A 20300-nucleotide genomic window follows, 5' to 3' on the forward strand; every position below is an offset into this window, starting at 1 on the left:
GCTCCAAGATGGAATTTTGCATTACCTTTCATCTTTTTTGCACAGGCTCTTATATGTCATGACTAAGGTCATAAATGAAAATGACCTCCATGGGAACAGAAGTGCCTTTAATAAGCATAGAGGTTCCTGTTGATAAGCACAACCAACACTTAATGTCACGTTGTTCCTCTTGATGCCAAGTCAAAATGTTCCCTTTTATCCGAGTCCAAACAATTTGTCTACGTCCATTGGAAGAAAACCACTTAGCATCATCCATCCCCTCTTTTAACACCCTAGAAATCCTCTTTATAGCAAATCTCAGCCTAAAGCCAGCAAAGTATCATGTTTTTTCCTCTTTTAGAGCCTGTACAATGTGTACACATTTCCAGAGCAAGACATTCTACGTCAACTCTAGTCTGTAACTAAGGACTTAGTAAACAAAACAGTCAGGGCTGGTTAACATAGTTTAGTGCCAAAAAATTGAAAAAATCACTATCTTTATCAAACAATGAAACCCAGAGTGAATGGAAAATTGTAATGCTTTGGAGTTTTCAAGTTGGTTTTTATTTTGTTAGAAGAACCTATATTTGTTTACCTAGTAAAAGTAAACTTTAATCAAATAAACACCCCCCAGTTTCTCCTCTTCCTGAATTAAGGCTGGACAGTTGAAGTTTCAGGTTATGGGATGAACTGTGTCCCCTGAAAATTCATATGCTGAAGTCCTAAACCCTAGTATCCTGGGATGTGACTGTATTTGGAAATTGAGTCTTTAAAGAGATAACTAAAGTGAAATTGTTGCAGAAAAATTGTGTTACAGCTCAGTGTTATAGCTCTGTGTTACAGCTCAGTTGTGACAACAACCTGGATCCAGGCGAGAGACCAAGCAGCACTCCGAGAGTTGGAGAACTCAGGTTTATTATGCCAGTGGGCCCAGAGGAGTTAACACTCCAAGCTCTGGACCCCGTCTGTAGGTTTATACAGGCTTTTATAGGCTGCCAGTTTACACTTTCAACATCATATGCAAATAAGATATAACAAAAGTTGACTAATTAGGAACAAGCTTTGTAGAAATGGACCAATCAGGAAGGAGAGAAATAACCAATGAGGGGTGAGCTCCATGCAAATGAAGTACTACAAATGGACCAATCAGAAGTTAGGGAAATGGACCAATCAGAAGTTAAGGAAATGGACCAGTCAGGAGTGAAGGAAATAACCAATCAGGAGTAAAGGAAATAACCAATCAGGAGTGAGCTCAGGGAACCAATAGAATTTTAGGGGTAAGTAAGCCATTTCAGATGCAAAAAGTGAGATAGAGCCTCTGGGCCAGGGAACTAGATGGTGCTGACAGGAGAGTAGTGGCCCTGCCTGGGGGTCCTGCCGGTCTTTTTATGAGGCTTCCCACCTCAAAATGAGGACCTATGGATGGACCCTAATCCAATATGGCTGGTGTCCTTGTGGGAACAGGAGATGAGGACACAGACAACACACAGAGGAAAGACCATGTGAAGACAGAAGGAGAAGGCAGCCATTTGCAAGCCAAGGAGAAGAAAGATCTTCTAAGAAACAACCCTGCTGCCACCTGGATCTTGAGCATAAATTTCTGTTGTTTAAGATACCCAGTCTGTGGTGCCTTGTTAGGGGAGGGAGTCCTAATAAACTGACCCACTTTGAATGTTCTGTCTCAGATTTACACAGCTGTGGTCTCTGGGGTCTCAGTGCTTAGCTTGTTGCCTTCGACATTATAAACGCTCCATTTGTGTTTGTCAAATGAACAAATTAATGCAAAAATGGAAACACCACTCACCTAGACTTCTCATGCTCTGTGAGGTGACACATGGAAGTGACAAGACTAGACTATTCTTTTTATCCTCCTCTCCTCCCTCCACCCCTCCCCCCCATCTCAGGCCTGCATTTCGATCTGAGTTCTTACTCAGTCTGTGAAAAGAACCAACACTTTTATTATGTTGCTGTCATACATGTTCCGGATTCTTCTAGAATTAGATACACTTCTACACAAAACTCAAGAAGTGATCTGAATCTCTGGTATATATAGCCTTACAAGATGCTGGAATAGTGGAGAAAACTTAAATGTAAGCATCTAAGATATAAATAAATCAATCTACTTTGAGAGTTGAGGAACTGATAGCACAAAGAAGAATCACCTAGTTATTTGGGGCTGTATTTGCCCATTCTATGACTTCTCTTTAGGCTTTACTGAGTTGGAAACTTATTTGCACCCTTCCTTCTAGCCCACCCAAACTGGAAGAGTCTCAATTACAAAATTTCTCTTGAGGAATTCTTCCCTTCCTACTTTGCATTTCAGCCGCTTATGAACACCCATCCGTGGGACTACGGAGCTATGTGAGAGCAGGATCCATCTCCCTTTAATCTTTGCATGTAGGGCCTGACCCACAAAGTGTTCACTCAAGCTGTTGTTTAAATGCATGAATGAACATCTCCGAACTATAACAACATTCATTCAGCCAGTTATGCTAAGTGCATTGCTGATACAAGCACTGTGCCAGATATGACAATCTAGAAGTACCATCAAGGAACTCCAAAGCACGTGAAAGTGCCAAGAGTAAATGACAGTGATACGATGGGAATTTAGCCACAATATGTGTGACGTGTTCATGGGAACACAGCAAAATGGAAAACCAAACTATACTAGGGCAAGGACTCCCATCTGTTTCCCTACCCTTCAACTTCAGTACTCCTGTAGTATTTGACTCATTACAAAGAGCATGTATTCAGCTTGTACATTTTTCTAAGTTCAATTGTTTGAATTTTTTGAAAGCCCAGCTTAATCTTTATCCTCTTGGGGAAATCTTTTCCGATGGCATCAGTGCTGTGTTATTTCTTTCTGTGTTATTTACTTACAGTCTTTACCACTCATTTAAGCAATGACTCCAAGACCATCTAAAGAGATACTTCACTCATTCAGTTGAATGTCTGTTTGCATCCTACATTGCTTGTATTTTTACACCTGCTTGGAGACTGCAAGCTTCTTGAAGGCAGGAACCATATACATACTCATAGAATGTTAGAAACAGAAGGAATCAATGGTGATTTGATCAAGCTCCACCTTTCACAGATGAGAAAACACAGAGCCAAGGACATTACTATTTGCCCATGAAAACATACAGAGTTAGTGAAAGAACAAAACTAAAATACAATAATACCAAGATGATTTGAAACAGTATCAGGAGGCTGACAGTCCTCACCTATTTTCCCAAGTGCTGACATATTTCTGGGTTCTTTGTTTTGTTCTGCTAATATCCTTTCTCTCTTGAACCTGGTACTTATACAAGGGGATAAAGGAATATTTTGTCCCTAACAAATACTCATCCTTCTGTTTGTGTGTGTGTGTGTGTGTACATGTGTGCACGTGCCCATAGCAAAGTACTGAAGAAAATTACAAGCTTAGGGTTGTGTTAACTCTACATAGTTTGGAATCATATAGTCCATTTTCAAGTCACAGATCTTCCACTACATTTTTTTTTTTTTTTTTTTTTTTGGTCAACGTTGGCCATCTCCAAGTCTCAGCTTCCTTAACTGGAAATAAAAATTAAAGTACATACCTCTTTTGATCTCTTACAAGATCAGACTTCTAAAGTATTGGTATAGTGCTTAGCATAAAGCAAACGTTCAATACATTTACAAACATTATGAAATTAAATGGCACAGCCTTTGATATGATCTTGATTTGACTAATACGAAAAGTAGAGGTAAAAACTGAAAGAAAGCTCACCATGTAAGGGTCATCATGTCAATTATTCATAAGCAGTTACACAATTCAAACCTCAGCATTCTTTTATTACTGCTTTTCTTTAAAAAAAATTTTTAAGATACAAAAACCTTTCCTTTTCTACTTTCCTAAAAAAAAATTTTTTTTTAAGATACAACAATCCTTTCTTTCCAGCAAGAAATGAAGACTACCAGAGATGCCCCTTCCCTTAGTTAAACGAGTTCTCTGAGAAAATACTTCAGGGCATTTATTTGTTTGCGAGTTTGGAGGACAGGCGTCAAGGTAAAAGCACTATTCATTACGTCCAATGCTCTTTCCACTCACGTACAAAAACAGGAATCAATTAATTTCCTTCAGACACCAACTAGTCAGGTCCTATTGGCAGCACTGAGGGTTTCTAAGGACTTTCTTTTGTAAATGATGTCATTAAAAGCCTTGTGAGTTTCCTTCCTCCCTGCATGTGTCTTTCTTAAGAGAAGGACATTCAGTTTACTGTTCCTTTTCTTTCCTGCTGGATAAATAAAAATTTATGGTAAAAATATGGAAAATAACCCCCATTATAGTCTTCCTTCAGCTCTGCCAAAACAAAACAAAAGATCACCACAGAACTTACAGAATATGCAAACCAGTCCTACAAGGCTGGAATGGGATTTAGTGCGTTTCTGAGTTACAGCAGATTGTGGCAATGTTTGCTCACTGGAGATGTTTTGCCATGTACTGGTGATGTTGTAGGGAGCTGCTAAATGATTTCTGTCTCCTCCTTGAAGCTCCAAACAAAACAATTCAGTTATGCTCATGGTGGTGCTCTACTGAACACAACTGGGACCAAAGGATCTGTGTATTTCTAGCTGGGAGTGATGCCTTTGTTAGCCTAGAATAAGGAGTGGGTATAAAGAGGGTAAGAAAGATTATTCCCCCTTCTGCTCCCAACTCTTTGTCTCAGCCAGCTGGTGCAGGCATTCCTCACACGGTGGAGAAATAGTAACAGGATGTGCTCTGCAATAATGCTGGAGAATAGCAGATGGATTTTGTCTTTAGGGGTAATCATGTAAGCAAATCTATCATACATTTGGCTGCTTAAAATTTCACATGATTCACCCCCAGGGTCTCTCCACCAGGGCACAGATTCTCAAAACTGTGATTAAATCACTCAAGTGTTTGTTAAACATACAATGTCCCAGGTCTTGCCCTGGAAAGGCTGATTTGGTGGGGCACAGAAATCTGAATCTTTAATAAGCTGTCTAAGTAGGATTTGTGATATAGGTGCTCAGACCACACTTATTGAAAGACTTCTCAGGATAGTGTGTCAGGCAGGCACCACGTCCTCTTTCAAAATTCATAGCCCCACGTCCTCATCCTCACCCTCAGCTACCTGTCTCACTGGAAACCAGCAATCCGACAGAGCAAAGTAGGTCATAACTAGAAAACTCTCCTGGAAATTTTTTTTTTTAATTTTAATGAGGGACAAAGGGGTGGTTAGTTTAGAAAGACAACTTCACATGAAAGAGGCATGGACACTCAAGGCAATTATGAGCATTTCAGTAGGTGAAGGAGGGATAAAACTGGGGGCTGAGCTCACAAATCACGGCAGGTGCAGCTCCGTCAAGCAGAACAGATGAACACAGAAAGCCCATGCCCGGGTCTCTCAGTGGAGCCCGGGGCTGCTGCTCCTCCTGGGTAGTCTGGGTCCCAGCAACCCAGAGGAAGCCACTGTGCCTAGCCCTTTGGCATTTCCACCCACCTGTCCAGAGATCTCAAACTTCCCTGGCTTAATTTGCAAAGTTTCTCAGAAGGCTTAAGCCCACACTGAAGTTGCCTCCCATCCCACGATCTCTCTACTGAAGCTGCAAATCAAGCCTGATTTATTTGGCATCACCAGTTATTGATTTCCTTTGCAGTTTTTTTTTTTTTTAACACTTTTCCAATGCAGAAAATCAGTGATCATTGGAAAGCCCAGGAAAGGGAAAAAGATATCCTCAGTTCTCTGTTGGGCTTGCCTCCCAACAACTGCCATATGATAAAAACAAAACAAACAAAAAACAAAAACTACTGAAAGTTTACCATACAGGAATCACACCACAATAAAGGTGTTAAAAAAAAAAAAAAACTACTGAAAATTGCACCTTCTGAACTGAAGGCATTAATGCATGCATTGCTGATTCAGGCTGTACAAACGCGACTCATTATTTTTGCTCATCAAGCCCATTAAGAGACTAGAGAGTGGTGATCTGGTGTTCACAAGCACCCACTAATTCCCAGACACTGAGCTGAGCACTCCTGTTGAGTCATGCAGTTTAAATCTCCTAACAGCCCTGTCCTGAGTAGGAGATGTTATCATGCTGTTTAGGAGATGAAAATTTACTGACTTGATGAAGTTACACACCTGGAGAACAGAAAGCTGAAATTTGTCCTCCTGACTTCGACACCCATCCTCTCACAATACCATGCTGCCTCCCTCCCTGAAGCACATGAAAAATTAATTAAAAGGGATTAATTTGTAAATTTGTAAGCCCCAAGGTCCTGAATTGATGGCGTGGATCCTCTGTAAGAGCATTTCTTTTTAAGTACCGAAAAGCTACATTACATGGATATGTGAGAGCACCATTTCCCCAGAATTGTCAATATAGTTTAATCAAAACCATCCTGTACCCAAACAGCTAACAGATATTCATAAAGTGTTTAACACTCTAGCAAAGGGTATACTGCAACATAAAACCCATCCGAGCAATATGTTTAATGCCACATTTGCAAACTTGATTCTCTATTCAACCAGAGACAGGATGGCTTAATTCCAGGGCATTAGTTCAAATCTGTTCTAGATTTGCATTGATGGAAAATTGTTCCCTCCTGACAGCCATTCAGCAGTCCCTGTTCATTCTCAGTAAATTGGGGCTCCCAGGAGGCAGAGTTGCCTGTACACAAACTCTGAAGGCCACTGGCCTCTGCTGAACCACATGGCAGAGTTGGGAGAAACCTGAGGAAAAGATCAACTTCCTTTAAAAACATTCCCAAAAGGGACCCCTTGCTTAAGGAAAAACAGATGCTCCCGAGAAACACCACCAGGCTAAGGGATGCATGTGTCATCCAGGAACTATCCCTTAATTCATCCCCTTGCTCAGGTCTCCTCTTTTCCCAATCCTCTTCTTTTTTCTGTCTTAGCAGGAGCGTCCACATGCGCACAGAGACCACAAGTCGGTGGTAGATGTCCTCAATGTAAAATCTCAGAATGATAGGGAATCTTCGAGCTTTGCACCAAGCTGGTTGTGTGTGACAGTACCCAAGAGCAACACAAACAGCTGCATTTATTGAGCACTTACTGTGCCCGGCCCTAGGCCATGTGCTTCCTGTGGATGTACAGGGGAGGAAATGGAGGCTTTCAGAAGTCGTTATTTCCAGGATCACACATAGAGCAAACAGTGGGCCTAGGATGCAAACCAGCTCACTCTGACTCTAAAACTCAAGCTCTCAATCCCCAACCTACACAACCTCTCAAATCACGGCACCCCTATGAGACTCATCTGAAAAACAGGCAAGCTGAACCAATTTGAGATTCCAGAGGGCCAAAGCCAAAACAAAAACAAAACAAAAAGCCCAGAAGGCATTATGGAATGTTTTTGTTTTGTTGACTTATTGTTTTCCAGAATTTTTCAGAATTTTGAATTTGAATGCCTTTAATCAAGGCAGCCACACGTTGGGGCCCATCTGTCTTCCCACTTAGTCTTTACTCCTTCCCTGCCGCCCCCTTGTCCTCAGAAGGCATTTGAGTCTTCAACCCCTAACACTCTATGAATATTTCCTCAGCTTGACTGTTCTGCGACCTCTGCATGGCTGGCAGTCACACAGGCATGAAAGCAGGGCGGGTGTGAAGTAGAAACCAGTAAAGTCAGGATGAGAGGCACTGGAATTAACTGATGGCTGTGTGATGAGACACCGAGTTTGCGCCTATGTGAGGAACAGCAAATATTCACCTGAAGTGCCAGCTCTGGCCTGCTATTAGTTGATGAGTGGAATATTGTGCTGAGAAGGACTCTGAGGCTGCACCTCGACTCAGCAAAGAAAAGTAACAAGTTAGATTCGCAGATTGTTTTCACCTGCAGAATGCTTTACCCGAACAAAAGCTTTTAAAGACTCTATTAATAAAACAGACAAAGGTGAAGTTGCTCAGGCAGAAACAGAGATGGGGAGCCTGAAGCACTACCCTACTGGTTTCCTTTGATTTCTACAATCACTGACATGCTGTCTTCACAGAGATCCTATGACTCCTTAGAGAATAATTTAGAAATTATTGACAAAGATGCTCCCCAAGGTTCTTTTATGCTCTGACATTCTTTGATTCCTTGAGACATCAAGAGCCTTTGTAGATGATCTGAAACACCATAAAGGAAAATTGAGGATTTTGCTTAAATTCACTTAATCTACCTTCTCACTGTGGCAAAATGACATCAAAGATAGGCTTCCGTTTCTATTGTTCCCAAGATGTTTATCTGGCAAGTCAGACCACCTCTGCCCTGTTCTCTGTGTCCAAGCCATCATCATCTCTCACCTGGATGATGGCAACTGTCTCCTAGCTGGCCTCTCTGCTTCACTCTCGTCCTCTATGGTCTATTCTCCACAAACACAGAGAGGGAACATCTTAAATGTTAGATCAACTCACTTCTCCACTCAAAACCTGACAATGACCTAATATTTTACTCAGAATAAATATCCAAGAGCTCATCACAACCTGCAAGTTGCTATATGTACTCTCTGAGGACATCTTTACCCCTTATTTCCTCAGTTACTATGTTCTAAGGCAATAGTTCTCCAAGTGTAGCTTCTGACACCCTTTCGGGGGTCTAGAGGTCAAGACTATTTTTATACTAACTCTAAAATGTTGTTTTCAGGCCTATTTTCTCATGGGGGTACAGAGAACAAATATTTTGTTGGTACAGTTTCAGATCCCACATTGCAACGACCCTTTAAAAGACCATCACTTGTTGAGTTTTGACACAATATCAAAGAAGAATAACCACAAATATCTGAAGAGATGATTAAAATGCTCCTCCGTTTTCCAACCATGTATCTGTGTGAGACCAGATTTTCCTCACATACTAAAACCAAAACAACACACTACAAGTAATTGGATGCAGGAGCATCTATGAGAATCCATCTGTCCTCTTGCAAGCCAGATACTGAAGAGATGTGCAAAATATGCAGAATAATGTTACCCTTCTCATTAAATTTTTTCTTGTCTTGGAAAATATTATTTTTTAATAAAAGTATTCTTTCTATTAACGTGTGATATATTTATTATTACCATTTTAAATGAATCAACAGATATTTTAAGATTTTTCTCAAGTTAACTTCTAATACAAGTATAGACAGAATCCAAAGCTCTTGGGGATCCGCCACCACTTTTAGGAGAGCAACAGGGTCCCAAGACCAAAATGTTTGAGAACGACTGTTCTAAACTTACTGGACTTATTGTTCCTTCTTATGCCAAAAAGAGATCTGCTCTAAGGAACTGGCTCACGTGATTATGGAGACAGAGAAGTCCAAGATCTGGAGCGCCACGAATGCTGATGGTGTATATTCCAGTCCGAGTACAAAAAGCAAGAGAAAACCGATGTCACAGCTAGAAGAGAGTCAGGCAAAGAGAGGGAGAATTCTTTCTTACTCAGTCTTTTGTTCTATGCAATGATTTGATGAAGGCCCACCCACATTAGGGCAGTAACCTGCTTTTACTATGTCTACTGATTCAGATGTTAATCTCATCCCAAACTCCCTCACAGACACACACAGACATCATGTTTAACCAAACATCTGGGAACTCTGGGGCCCAACCAAGTTGGCACATAAAATTAACCGTCACCCCTTCCATTCATTCAGGTCACTGCTCAAATATTATTTCATCGGAGGGTGGTTCCCCTCCACTGCCCTATATAAAATAATACTAGCACTCCCGTATCCTCTCTATCTCCTGAACCATGCTTCCATTTTCTTAGCATATGTCACCATTTATAAATTATGTATCTATTCTTTTATTTCTTCTTCCCCCTCTAAAATGTACATTTCTTCGTTTCTTCGATTACTGAACAGTTCAGTCCTCTGTTGCATCCCCAGGTGCTAGGATCTGGCACATAGTAGGTCTCCAGGAATATTTGTTGACTAAATGAAATAACTACATCACACTATTTATTTAGACTTTAGACCACGATGAAGGTTTGAGGAAGCAAAGTTATTAGGGAGAAAGTACTGAATTGCCCTGAAGTGAACTGTGATGTGGTCAAACACAGCTCTTTAAGCAAGGCAGACATTTATTTCTCTTTCACCTAAAAGTCTGGAACTAGGCAGTCCAGGGAAGGCATGGCAGCTCTGCTTTACAAGATCTTCAGGGACTCCACGGTGTGACCCTTGCTTCTGTGTCCAATACAACAGGTAGAGAGCCAGCCAGTATGTCTTCATTTCAAAAGAAAAGAAGGAAAAATTTAGAAAAGTGAGGCAAAGGATAACAGCGATTAAAAAAGAAAAAAAAAAAAAGAGATTTCCAGAAGGTGTCACATGACAATCCTACGTACATTCATTTCCAGCTTTAGTCAGATGCTACACTTGGTTGCAAGTGAGTCTGAGAAATATGTTTTTATTCTGGGTGGACACAAACATAGCTAAAACATTGAGGGTGGTAACTTAAAGAGAAAAGGAAGAATAAATACTGAGTGAAGAACAGCCATCTCTACTACAGGTAAATATTGCTTTACTTCTTCTGGCAAAGGAGCTCCGCCTCTACCATGAAGAAACTTCCCCGCTCTACGCCATTTCTCGTGGTCCTGGTGATTTGGTCTAGACAGTACTTCCTAGACCGGATGTGGAAGATTTAGGTTTGAGGAAGGCAAGTTATTAGGGAGAAAGTACTGAATTGCCGTGAGATGAACTGTGATGTGCACGTGTCAAACACAGCACTTTAAGCAAGGCAGACACTTATTTCTGGCTGGGTCAGTGGTCATACCCTATCCTTTCGGCCCATGGACTGGTCCAGAGATGAGCATGTGACCCAAGTAAGGCCTGGAATGGGTAAGCACTGCCAGACAGAACATCCTCTGAGATTTATACATAAATGGGGAAAAAGAAAAGCTTTTTGCCCTGGGACTGCTAAACTGGGACTTAGTCATTCCAGGGCTACTGACATTCGTTTTACCTCAGCTACGTGTAAGGTAGGAGGAAGGAGGACGTGAGGCCAGCAGAACCATAAAGTGGAGAGATGGCATCATTTGAGTTCTTTGATCCCACTGTGCCTGAAACCTGATGTCTCAGTTCCCCCTTTTGCTCAAGTTGGTTTTTGTTGGGTATCTGTCCCTTATATTTGAAATTCCTCACTGAAATGGGCACCACTGGCATATTTCTTTAAAAATTGTTTAAAATGTTATTTGCTATTTAATAAAGATTAATTTCTGATGTGAAAAGGAAAGTGCCTGTTTCTGCCCCAAAACACATATTTTTAAAAAATTTTTTCGTTTTTCATTTTCTTTTCTTTTTTTTTTCTCAAACACACATTTTTGAAGTCTGGGTTGTCTCTGTTGAAAAGTTCTGCCTGAACAAGCTCTCTTTCCCACTATCCCTACCTATCATTGCCTGCCTCATGCTCTCCTCTTATATTATTTATCTCATTACAGCTTCCATCCAACATAATACTGCATTGTATTGAAATTACTTGATTCTAGGACAACCTGTCCCTTGAGATGACAATTTTCTTGCCGACAAGGAACTATCCTATCTCATTCGCCTTCACATCGTCATATCCCCAGCCCTTACTTCACTGCTCATTGTGTAGTAATGATTATATTCAACCTGGTGTTGTAAAAATGTACCCACAATTTTTATCACCACCTCATGATAAAGGGTTTAAATTACTCTTTCCTTTGGAATCTATCAAATAATTCAAGTCCCCTTGGAAGTGGAAACTACAAAACTAAAATAATTAGCTATAGTACAATCATTGTTCAGCTGACTCAATTAGAATAAAATTCTCAAAAATGGAGTTGCTGAATGGTTTATAAAGCAAAACCATCCTAAAATAGAAGACCAATGCCTTTATTTTTAAATAAATCTTAACAAAGACCAAATCACAGGTATACACTTTGACAGATAAAGCCTGGTTTATAGTTGTAAAATTCATATTGCATCAAAGGATTTTTTTTTAAAATTTTGGTTCATTTTTGCATGAAAATGTTTTGAGGTCAGCAAATTTCCAAAAGTTTCTCTCCTTGGGGTAAAAAGCAATGCCTGGTGCAATCACAGAGCCTAATCAACCAATTATTCTAACTGGCTGCATTTCAGTCTCAAAAAATAAGTGCCTTCTGGGACATGAGTAGATATTAAATCAAATATGATTTTTTTTCAGTTTGCAAAGAGGAAGGCATTCAATATAAAGCATTGCAAGCAGGTGATCATTTGCAAGTACTGTTGGAGAATATTTCACATTTCCTCAAATCTCTAACATCCATTCTTCTCCCTCCCACTCCTCAACTCTTTTTGTATAATTGTGAAATTTCCAATCCCATGGCTTCTCTAACAAAAGCCCCCACCTGCACATTACCAACCTTCTCCCTTTTCTAGTTTATGACTCCTATCTATTGACAAAGCCTTCTCTGGCTCTTCCCCATCATTGTCTTTGCCATCTGACAAGCATGCTTGTCTTAGCTCCCCTTCCCTTTCGATAATGGCTTCATTGAAATATATTCACATACCACATACCTCATCCATTTAAAGAGTAAAATTCCATAGCTTTTAGTATACTCAGAGTTGTGCAATCATCATCACAACCAATTTTGAATATTTTCATCACTACAAAAAGAAACCCTGCACCTATTCTCAGGGACTCATCTCCCCCAACCCCAACCCAACCCTAGGCAATCACTAATCAATTTTCTTTATATGTAGATTTGCCTCTTCTGAACATTTAATTTAAATGGAATCACACAATATGTGATCCTTTGTAAATGGCTTCTTTCATTTAGCGTAATGTTTTCAATGTTCACAATCCTTTTCATTTCTGGAAATGTGGTAGTAACTTCTCCTTTATTTCTGATTTTAGTAATTTGAGGGTTTTTTTCCCCCCTTAGTCAATCCACCTAAAGATTTGTCAACTTTGTTGATCTTTTCCAAGAATCAACTTTCAATTTTGTCAATTTTCTCTATTTCCCACTTCATTAATTTCTGCTCCAATCTTTATTATTTCCTTCCTTATGCTTGTTTTGGGTTTAAAAGGTGAGATTATTGATATGAAATCTTTCTTCTTTTTTATGTAGGCATTTACAAATATAAAATTTTTCCCCTAAGCAATGTTATTGTATCCCATAAGTTTTGGTATGTGAGCTTTCATTTTCATTCATCTCACAATATTCTCTAATTTTCCTTGTGATATCTTCTTTGACTTATTGGTTATTTAGGATTTTGTTATTTAATTTCCATCTATTTGTGAATTTTCCAAATTTCCTTGTGCTTACTGATTTCTTACTTCATTGTATTCAGAAAACATGCTTCATGTGAATTCCATCCTTTTAAACTTATTATAGCTGTTTTATGGTTGAACATATGGTCTATCCTGGAGAATATTCCATGTGCACCTGAGAAGAATATGTATTCTGCTTTTGTTGTGTGGAATATTCTAAGGATGTGCATTAGATCTAATGGTTTACAGTATTGTTTGGTCTTTTATTTACTTCTCGATCTCCTGCCTAGTGGCTCTATGTATTATTGGAAGTGGGATATTTACATCTCCAAGTATGACCATTGAATTGTCTGTTTCTCCTTTCAGTTCTCTATTTTTGCTTCATGTATCTCAGGGCTCTGTTATTAGGTACATAAATATTTGTAACTGTTATATCTTCCTGATGAATTGAGCCTTTTGTTATAAAATTTCCCTCTTTATCTCCAGTAACAGAGACTTTTGTTTTAAAATCGCCTTTGCCTAATATTTGTATTGCCCCCTCAGCTTTTTTAATTGACTCCAGCTTTTTCACCCTTGCTGTTTGCATAATACATCTTTATCCATCCTTTTACTTTTAACCTATTTATGTCTTTGAATCTAAACTGTGTCTCCTATAGAATATAGTGGGATCTTGTTTTTTATTTTTTAATCCAGTTTGACATCTCTGCCTTTGGATTGTTTAATCCATTCACATTTAATTTTGTTATTCATATAGCTGGATGTACACCTGCCGTTTTACTTTGTGTTTTCTCTATGTCTCATGTCTTTTATCTTTCTTTATTCAGTCCCTATGGCTTTCTTTTGCACTAAATGTAACATTTTATTTCCTTTAATTGTTTTCACTATACTTTTGAGTTATTTTCTTCATTCATTTTATTTTCTGTCCTTTGGATTGCAAGGTTTCTATCAATCTAACATCCACTTCATTGATTTTTTTCAAATTTGGTGGTTCCTCTAGTGAAGTTCCCATTTCAGTCATACTTTTCAACTCCAGAGTTTCCATTGGCTTGTTTTTAATAATTTCTATCTCTTTGTTTGATGAGAAATTGTCATCACAGCTTCCCTTACTTCCTCAAGTATAGTTTCTTTAGTTCTTTGAACATATTTATAACGGCTGCTTTGAAGTCTTTTGTTAATTTGAGATCTAGACCCCCTCACAGTTTATACTGACTTCTTTTTCTTCTGTGTATGAGTCATACTTTCCTACTTCTTTCCATGTATTTTTTTTTTAATGGGACATTTTAGGTAATATATAGCAGCAATTCTGGATACCACTTTGCTCCTCTCTTCCTGGGGTTTTGTGTGTGCATGTATTTGTTTAGTGGCTTGGCTATACTGTGTTAATGAAATCTAATTCTTCCCCACCCCCATAGTGTGAAGCTTTGGCATAAATAGAGTCATCCTGGGATGACAGCGGTTTTAGCAAGGCTCTCTTTGACCTTCTGTTTCCCTGATCTCTGTTTAGTTGTCTGTCTCTTTTGTATCACACTTGGCTGTCAGACTCCACTAATTGCATATGATTATTCTATTCTTTTTTTTGACAATGCCCTGGGACATAAATTGCTCCTCAGTTTTATTTAATTAAATTCAGGCATGGCTAGCTTCGAGGCAAGTCTTTGAGGACTTTTTCTCATATCAGGAAGGCTCTTAGAAACTGTCTTTTTTTTTTTTTTTTTCTTTCTGATTCTCTCTAGTAAACTAACTAGCCTAGGGTTCAGCCTGATGCCCTCAGAGCTACCAGTGCCTCTTCGTTTCTTAACATCGAACCTCCATTGTTTTAGAGAGTGCCCTTAGGCTTGAAGTTCCCTTTCCTCTGTTTCAAATAAAGCTACCTCTTCTGGGGAAGAGCTTCAGAGGTCTTTGTTCTTATTGGCTGCACCCCCCTGGGCAAAATCTCCCAACCACTGGTCTAGGTGCTGGACAGTGACTTTGGCCTGCTTGTCGGAATGACATCTCTGCCTTAACGAGCAGAGATCTGGGGTGCGGTAGTAGACACTGGCCTTCTCCGTTTGCCTCTCCTCACATGAAGTTTTCACCCTCTGAATTAGCTGGGGTGAGAACAACCCTTGCCCCATTATTCTCAGACTGCTGTGCTTAAGGTAAAGCCTCCACCCTATGAGCAGGGGCTAGATGGAGGGGAGTAGCCAAACTCATGGTTGCACTCACCAGGGATTCAGCCTCTGGGACTTGAAGTTGGATGGGATTAGGAATGCTGTTGGCTTTTTCCTCCTGGTAAAATACTCTAGCCCTTGATTGGAAACTGAGGGGAATGGGAGCTGTCTTTCTGGCCACAGAGAGGTTAAGTGAATTGCCTAACATCACACAGCTGAGCAGTCAGTGGTGGAGGCTGGATTTAAACCCAGGCAGACTAATTCCTAAGACTTTCACTGAACCTTTGTACTATACTGATACTTAAAAAAAAAAAAAATTGGCTTCATTTCCAAAAATGGATACAGTAACCTCCTAAGCATGGTACTTGAGAATTTTCTTTAAGAGAATTATTCATTCACTCATTTGACAAACTTACTGAGTATCCACTATACCCTGAAGCTGGGTTGTTCAATTAAGCATGGAAACAAAATACTGACCCAGTAGGATAAAAGCTGACTCCTCTCAGAATGGGAAATAACTTCATGAAAATCTAAACCTCAGAGTCATGTTGTTAAGCATGAACATGGAACTGTGAATGTGGGAAAGGTTTTAAGACTTGAACAAGCATGTACTACAAACTGGGCACATGCTAAGCTAAAATGCTTTGTGTAAGTAATTTCACTTCATTCCTCCAAAACCCGTAAGATAAGTGGTTAAGAGCTCAGACTCTAAATTCAGACTTGTGGGGTCTGAATTCCAGTTCCATCAATGACTAGCTGTGTAAATCAGACAAACTATTTAACAATTTGGGCCTCAGTTTCCTCCGAGATTAAGAATGGTAATTCCTGCAGCAGTCAGGAATGTATTCAACTGCAAGCAAAGGAATATCTGCCCATCGTGGCCTCAGCAAAAAAGGGTTTATTCTTCTACCTAGTTGACAATCTGGAAATGGTGACTGCAGATGTTGGCTTAGCATTTCAGCAATGTCACGGCTGGTATCTGTGATTCCTTCAGCCCTTTCTGCAGGAGCACATGAGAGCTGCTGCGGTTCTAGACACCCTGTCAGAGTTTACGGCAGGAAGAGAGCAGAAGAGGGTACCAGACACAGGAGCCCTCTTCTGGTCAGAAAGCTGAGGCAGAACCCCAGGAGATTACTGTGTATGTCTCACGTGGTCAGAATTCTGTTATGTATGGCCATTCGAGCTGCAAGAAAAGCTCGATTTGAAAAGCAAATACGTAGGAGACACACTTTCACTCACACAAAATTGGGGTTCCATAAGCAAGGGAAAGGGAAAATGGATATTATTGGCTGAGCACCTAAACAGAGCTTAACATCACAGAAACAAGATTCACAGGCAGCCTTGTGGACGTCTAAACAGTAACAATGTAAACAGGCATTAGGACAATTGGGTAGAGGTGTTTAACCAGTTCCATTGCTCCTAGATTGCTTTCTGTACTCTACTTAAGATTTACCTTTTTTTTTTTTTTCTTCATAGAGGCTAAGGCATTGCTCAACTGGAGCCCCTGCAAAAATAAGTGGAAAAAGGAGTAAAGAAGTAGCCAGCTCTTTAGTCTTCTGAATCACCAGGCAATCACCTAAGAAGCAGCAGCAGAACATCTGTATTTAACCAGAAAGACCTCCGTATTTAATAGAAAGAATAGTCATGAAGCTCGATTGTTTGATTAAGCATGGAAACCAAATACTGACCTTTTAGGATAATAGCTGGCTCCTCTTGGAATGGAAAACAACTGCATGAGAATCAAAACCTGATGTGTGAAGTGTCCCCTCAAAGCAAGATATTCAAAAGATGTTAGAAGTTTTAGCCAGGAAAATAGACATCTCTATTTTTCAGTTAAAAAAAATCCCCAACTTACCATTACTAATTAAAACCACAATATGTAAAGAATAATGCCTCCCCTACCGCATGAAAGGAGTTGGTCCCATATTTGCAAGGTGTAAGGAACATGTGAGGTCTGGTGACCTCATATATAATAATTCTATGCATATAATTACTGTGTACAGAGGTGTCTGGAGAGCAGATTTTTAATCAATGCCAGAACAAGCCTGTGTTACATTAATAGAAAATGTAGAACACATGGTTCCAAGGCTGTTTGTTCAACCATAAAATGAGCTGAGTATTACTGAGTCTACTTCCTCCCAGAGGGTGAGCGAGTCGAAGACAAGTCCTCTGGGACAAAAGCTTTGTCTGCAGAGCACTGAGGGCAGTGGTCGCAAGACTCAGAGAATTCAAGGATGATCAACTTCGACCTCGCCAAGTAGGAACTTTAAAATGACAATTGTATCAACAATCCACCAATCAATGAACAAACTACCTGCCACTGTCATCATTTTATAAAAGGACTTAACACCAAGCAACTAGGATGGACATACTTATTCTCCCAGTAAAAGGAATGAGTTTTACTAAAATCTCACTCCCTCACCCTAACTTTTCTCACTTAATATGCACAGATGAACATTTCAGAGTCACGGGGTCAGTTCTGGCACTGTTCTCTTGGTCCTAGATGGACTTCTTGGACATTGGACTTCAAGGACAAGAGGGCTCTCTGGTATAGGATTACAGGCAGGGCGCAAGAGCATTAGAAAGCAGCAATTAAAACTCTTCAGCAGGAAATTTTCAAGCACACGTGGACCTGGAGTAGAGAACTTGGCAAGGCTTCCCCCTGCTCCCCTCATAGCCAGCCTTAAAGTACAGACAGCCGCTGACTTCCAGTGGTTCAGCTTAAGAGTTTTGACTTTATGATGGTGCAAAAGCCATATGCATTCCATAGAAATCGTACTTCAGATTTTGAATTTTGATCTTTTCTCAGGCTAGGGATATGTGTATGATACTCTCTCAAGATGCTGGGCGGCAGTGAGCCCCAGGTCCTAGTCAGCCAGACCGCGAGGGTGAGTAACCAAGACATTTACAATCATTCTGTACCCAGACAGCTGTTCTGTTTTTCACATTCAGTTTTCAATAAACTACATGAGATATTCAATACTTCATTATAAAATAGGCTTTGTGTTAGATGGTTTTGCCCAACTATAGGCTAATGTAAGTGTTCTGAGCACATTTTAGATAGGCCAGGCTAAGCTACAACGTTCAGTCGGTTAAATTCATTTTCTATTTTTTTTTTAAACTTACAATGGGTTTATCGGGACGTAGCTCATAGTAAATCAAGGAAGATCTGTACATCAATAGTATAAATTGAGACTCCAGGTTCAAGTTCCTATTGTTGCTACTTACGTATTTATTTTAACTCTGCTACTAGAACCTAGTCACCTTGAAGGCAGGGGCCTTATATTCTCCACGGAATCTCGCACTCGGAAGGCATCCAGTGACACCTACTGACTTGGTGTGAGCTTGATGACTATGGAGTCTATAAAAGTTCTAAAAACAAATCAGAGTGGCTGATGAAAATCAGTGGGAACTGGTCGTGGGAAAAAGATGAGCCTGTCCAAAGAGATAAGAAAAGAGAAAATACTTAACAGTCAGTTGAAAACTTTCCTGTTCACATATCTAACTACACAATGTCTTACGCATATGTAGATAGTCTGAGGTTGAAATTCAAGTTTGTTTTAGGAAGTTCAAATAAAAACAATCAAGGCTGTCTATATTTGAAAATGAAAATGAGGACTTTACCACCTACATTTCCTACACAGTACGTCAACCTCTCTACGAATTTACTGTGTAGTGGGAACAGAATAATCACAGGAGTCTGGCAGCTGACGAGAAACTTTGAGATGATCTTATTCAGTTTTCTTATTTTTCAAGAAAACTGGACTCAGTGAGGTTGGGTGATTTATTTGAGGCCACAAGGCTAGACACTCTGGTTGCGACACAGAACCCAGGTATCCTGTTTTCCAGACCATGACCTCTCCACAATATTATTTATTCACTGAGTGATGAAATCACCTTCTGCTTTCATATTAAATTCAATAAAATCTGAGCCCACGTTCAGTGCTGACAGTGCCTTGCAGTGGCAGTAGATGGTCAAGAAAGAATACACATCATGAACAGGGTAATGACATGCCCTCCACCCTCAGTGACTCATCATTAAACAGGAAGGATTCCACATAGCTAAGTACCATGTTTTTGAGGTAAAAGTTTCTCTTGAGAAATAAAAAAAATTTTTTTCAGCCTTTTCAACTCATCCCATTTGCTGAGTCCTTTCACTTTGCTCCACTATCTTCATAATATCTAACATGTGCACGTTACATGAATATCTGGTCTAGGCAACCAGACATCCCTGCTGAATAAACAAAGCCATCCAGAGCCTACTCTTCGATGTTTGAAAGAAAATGAAATAATATATTTTGTGCAATTCTCCTTTGTACCAAACCCTGCACATCAGCCTACACACTGGCATGCACACGCATAACTATGACACCAGGCAAGGTAAGAAAGCCACTTAAGGGGATGCACATCAGTGTTACTGTAGTCTTTGTTCCAAATAAATGCCACCATCCTAAAGCACTGAAGGACACAACAGGACTAATAAACTAGGCAAGCACACAACGAGACAAAGGAATGAGTGGTGTGATCTTTGAGGACACCGACTGTCTGCCTTATTGACAATATTATCACCGTCCTAGAACATGGGAAAATAGTGGGCATTCAAATATATTGTATGCACGAGGGAAAGAAAAGAAGGACGGAAAGTAGGGAGAGAGGCAGGTTGGTTGATTAGAACCTGAAAAACCCAGGTGTCAGAGGAGGTATTTTAGTAGAGTCTCAATACAAGGTACAGCTTCCTTAGCAGGAAACGGTTGTGCAGGAAAGGGGGAAGAATTTCAGGCAGAGACAGCTCTTGCTCACGTACGGCCTTGCAGGCTGTACGCTGCACTACTCTCGAGAGGGCTGTTCCCGTGGACTCCGGCAACCCCGAGGAGGGGAAAGACCAGAAGGTTTACCGCATGGTGCTGGATGTCATCTAAATAGATTTACAGTTCATCAGTCACGATTCATTTGGCTGACTAAATTTTTCTTCAGGAGGATCATTTGGGGAGAGGCA

General features: G+C 40.1%; 1 protein-coding gene across 8 annotated transcripts in view; it reads right to left on the minus strand.

Annotated features, from left to right (window-relative positions):
• Positions 1-877: 877 nt before the first annotated feature.
• Positions 878-20300, minus strand: part of TAF2 (TATA-box binding protein associated factor 2) — a 94686-nt gene continuing 75263 nt past the window's right edge. For 3 of the 8 annotated variants that reach the window (XR_012502226.1, XR_012502221.1, XR_012502227.1), the window contains 2 exons: positions 16993-18739; positions 878-16808 (listed from right to left, as the gene is read on the minus strand). Coding sequence is in view for 1 of the 8 variants with exons in the window: in XM_074352975.1 (XP_074209076.1) it covers positions 18688-18739 (52 nt within the window). In the remaining 7 variants the exon portion in view is untranslated. Of the gene's footprint in view, positions 18740-20300 lie in introns of all 8 variants that reach the window. The other 5 variants (XR_012502223.1, XR_012502225.1, XR_012502222.1 and 2 more) reach the window with 5 other exon arrangements.

This window comes from Camelus bactrianus, chromosome 25 (assembly GCF_048773025.1).
Source record: "Camelus bactrianus isolate YW-2024 breed Bactrian camel chromosome 25, ASM4877302v1, whole genome shotgun sequence".
NCBI classification, from domain to species: Eukaryota; Metazoa; Chordata; class Mammalia; order Artiodactyla; family Camelidae; genus Camelus; species Camelus bactrianus.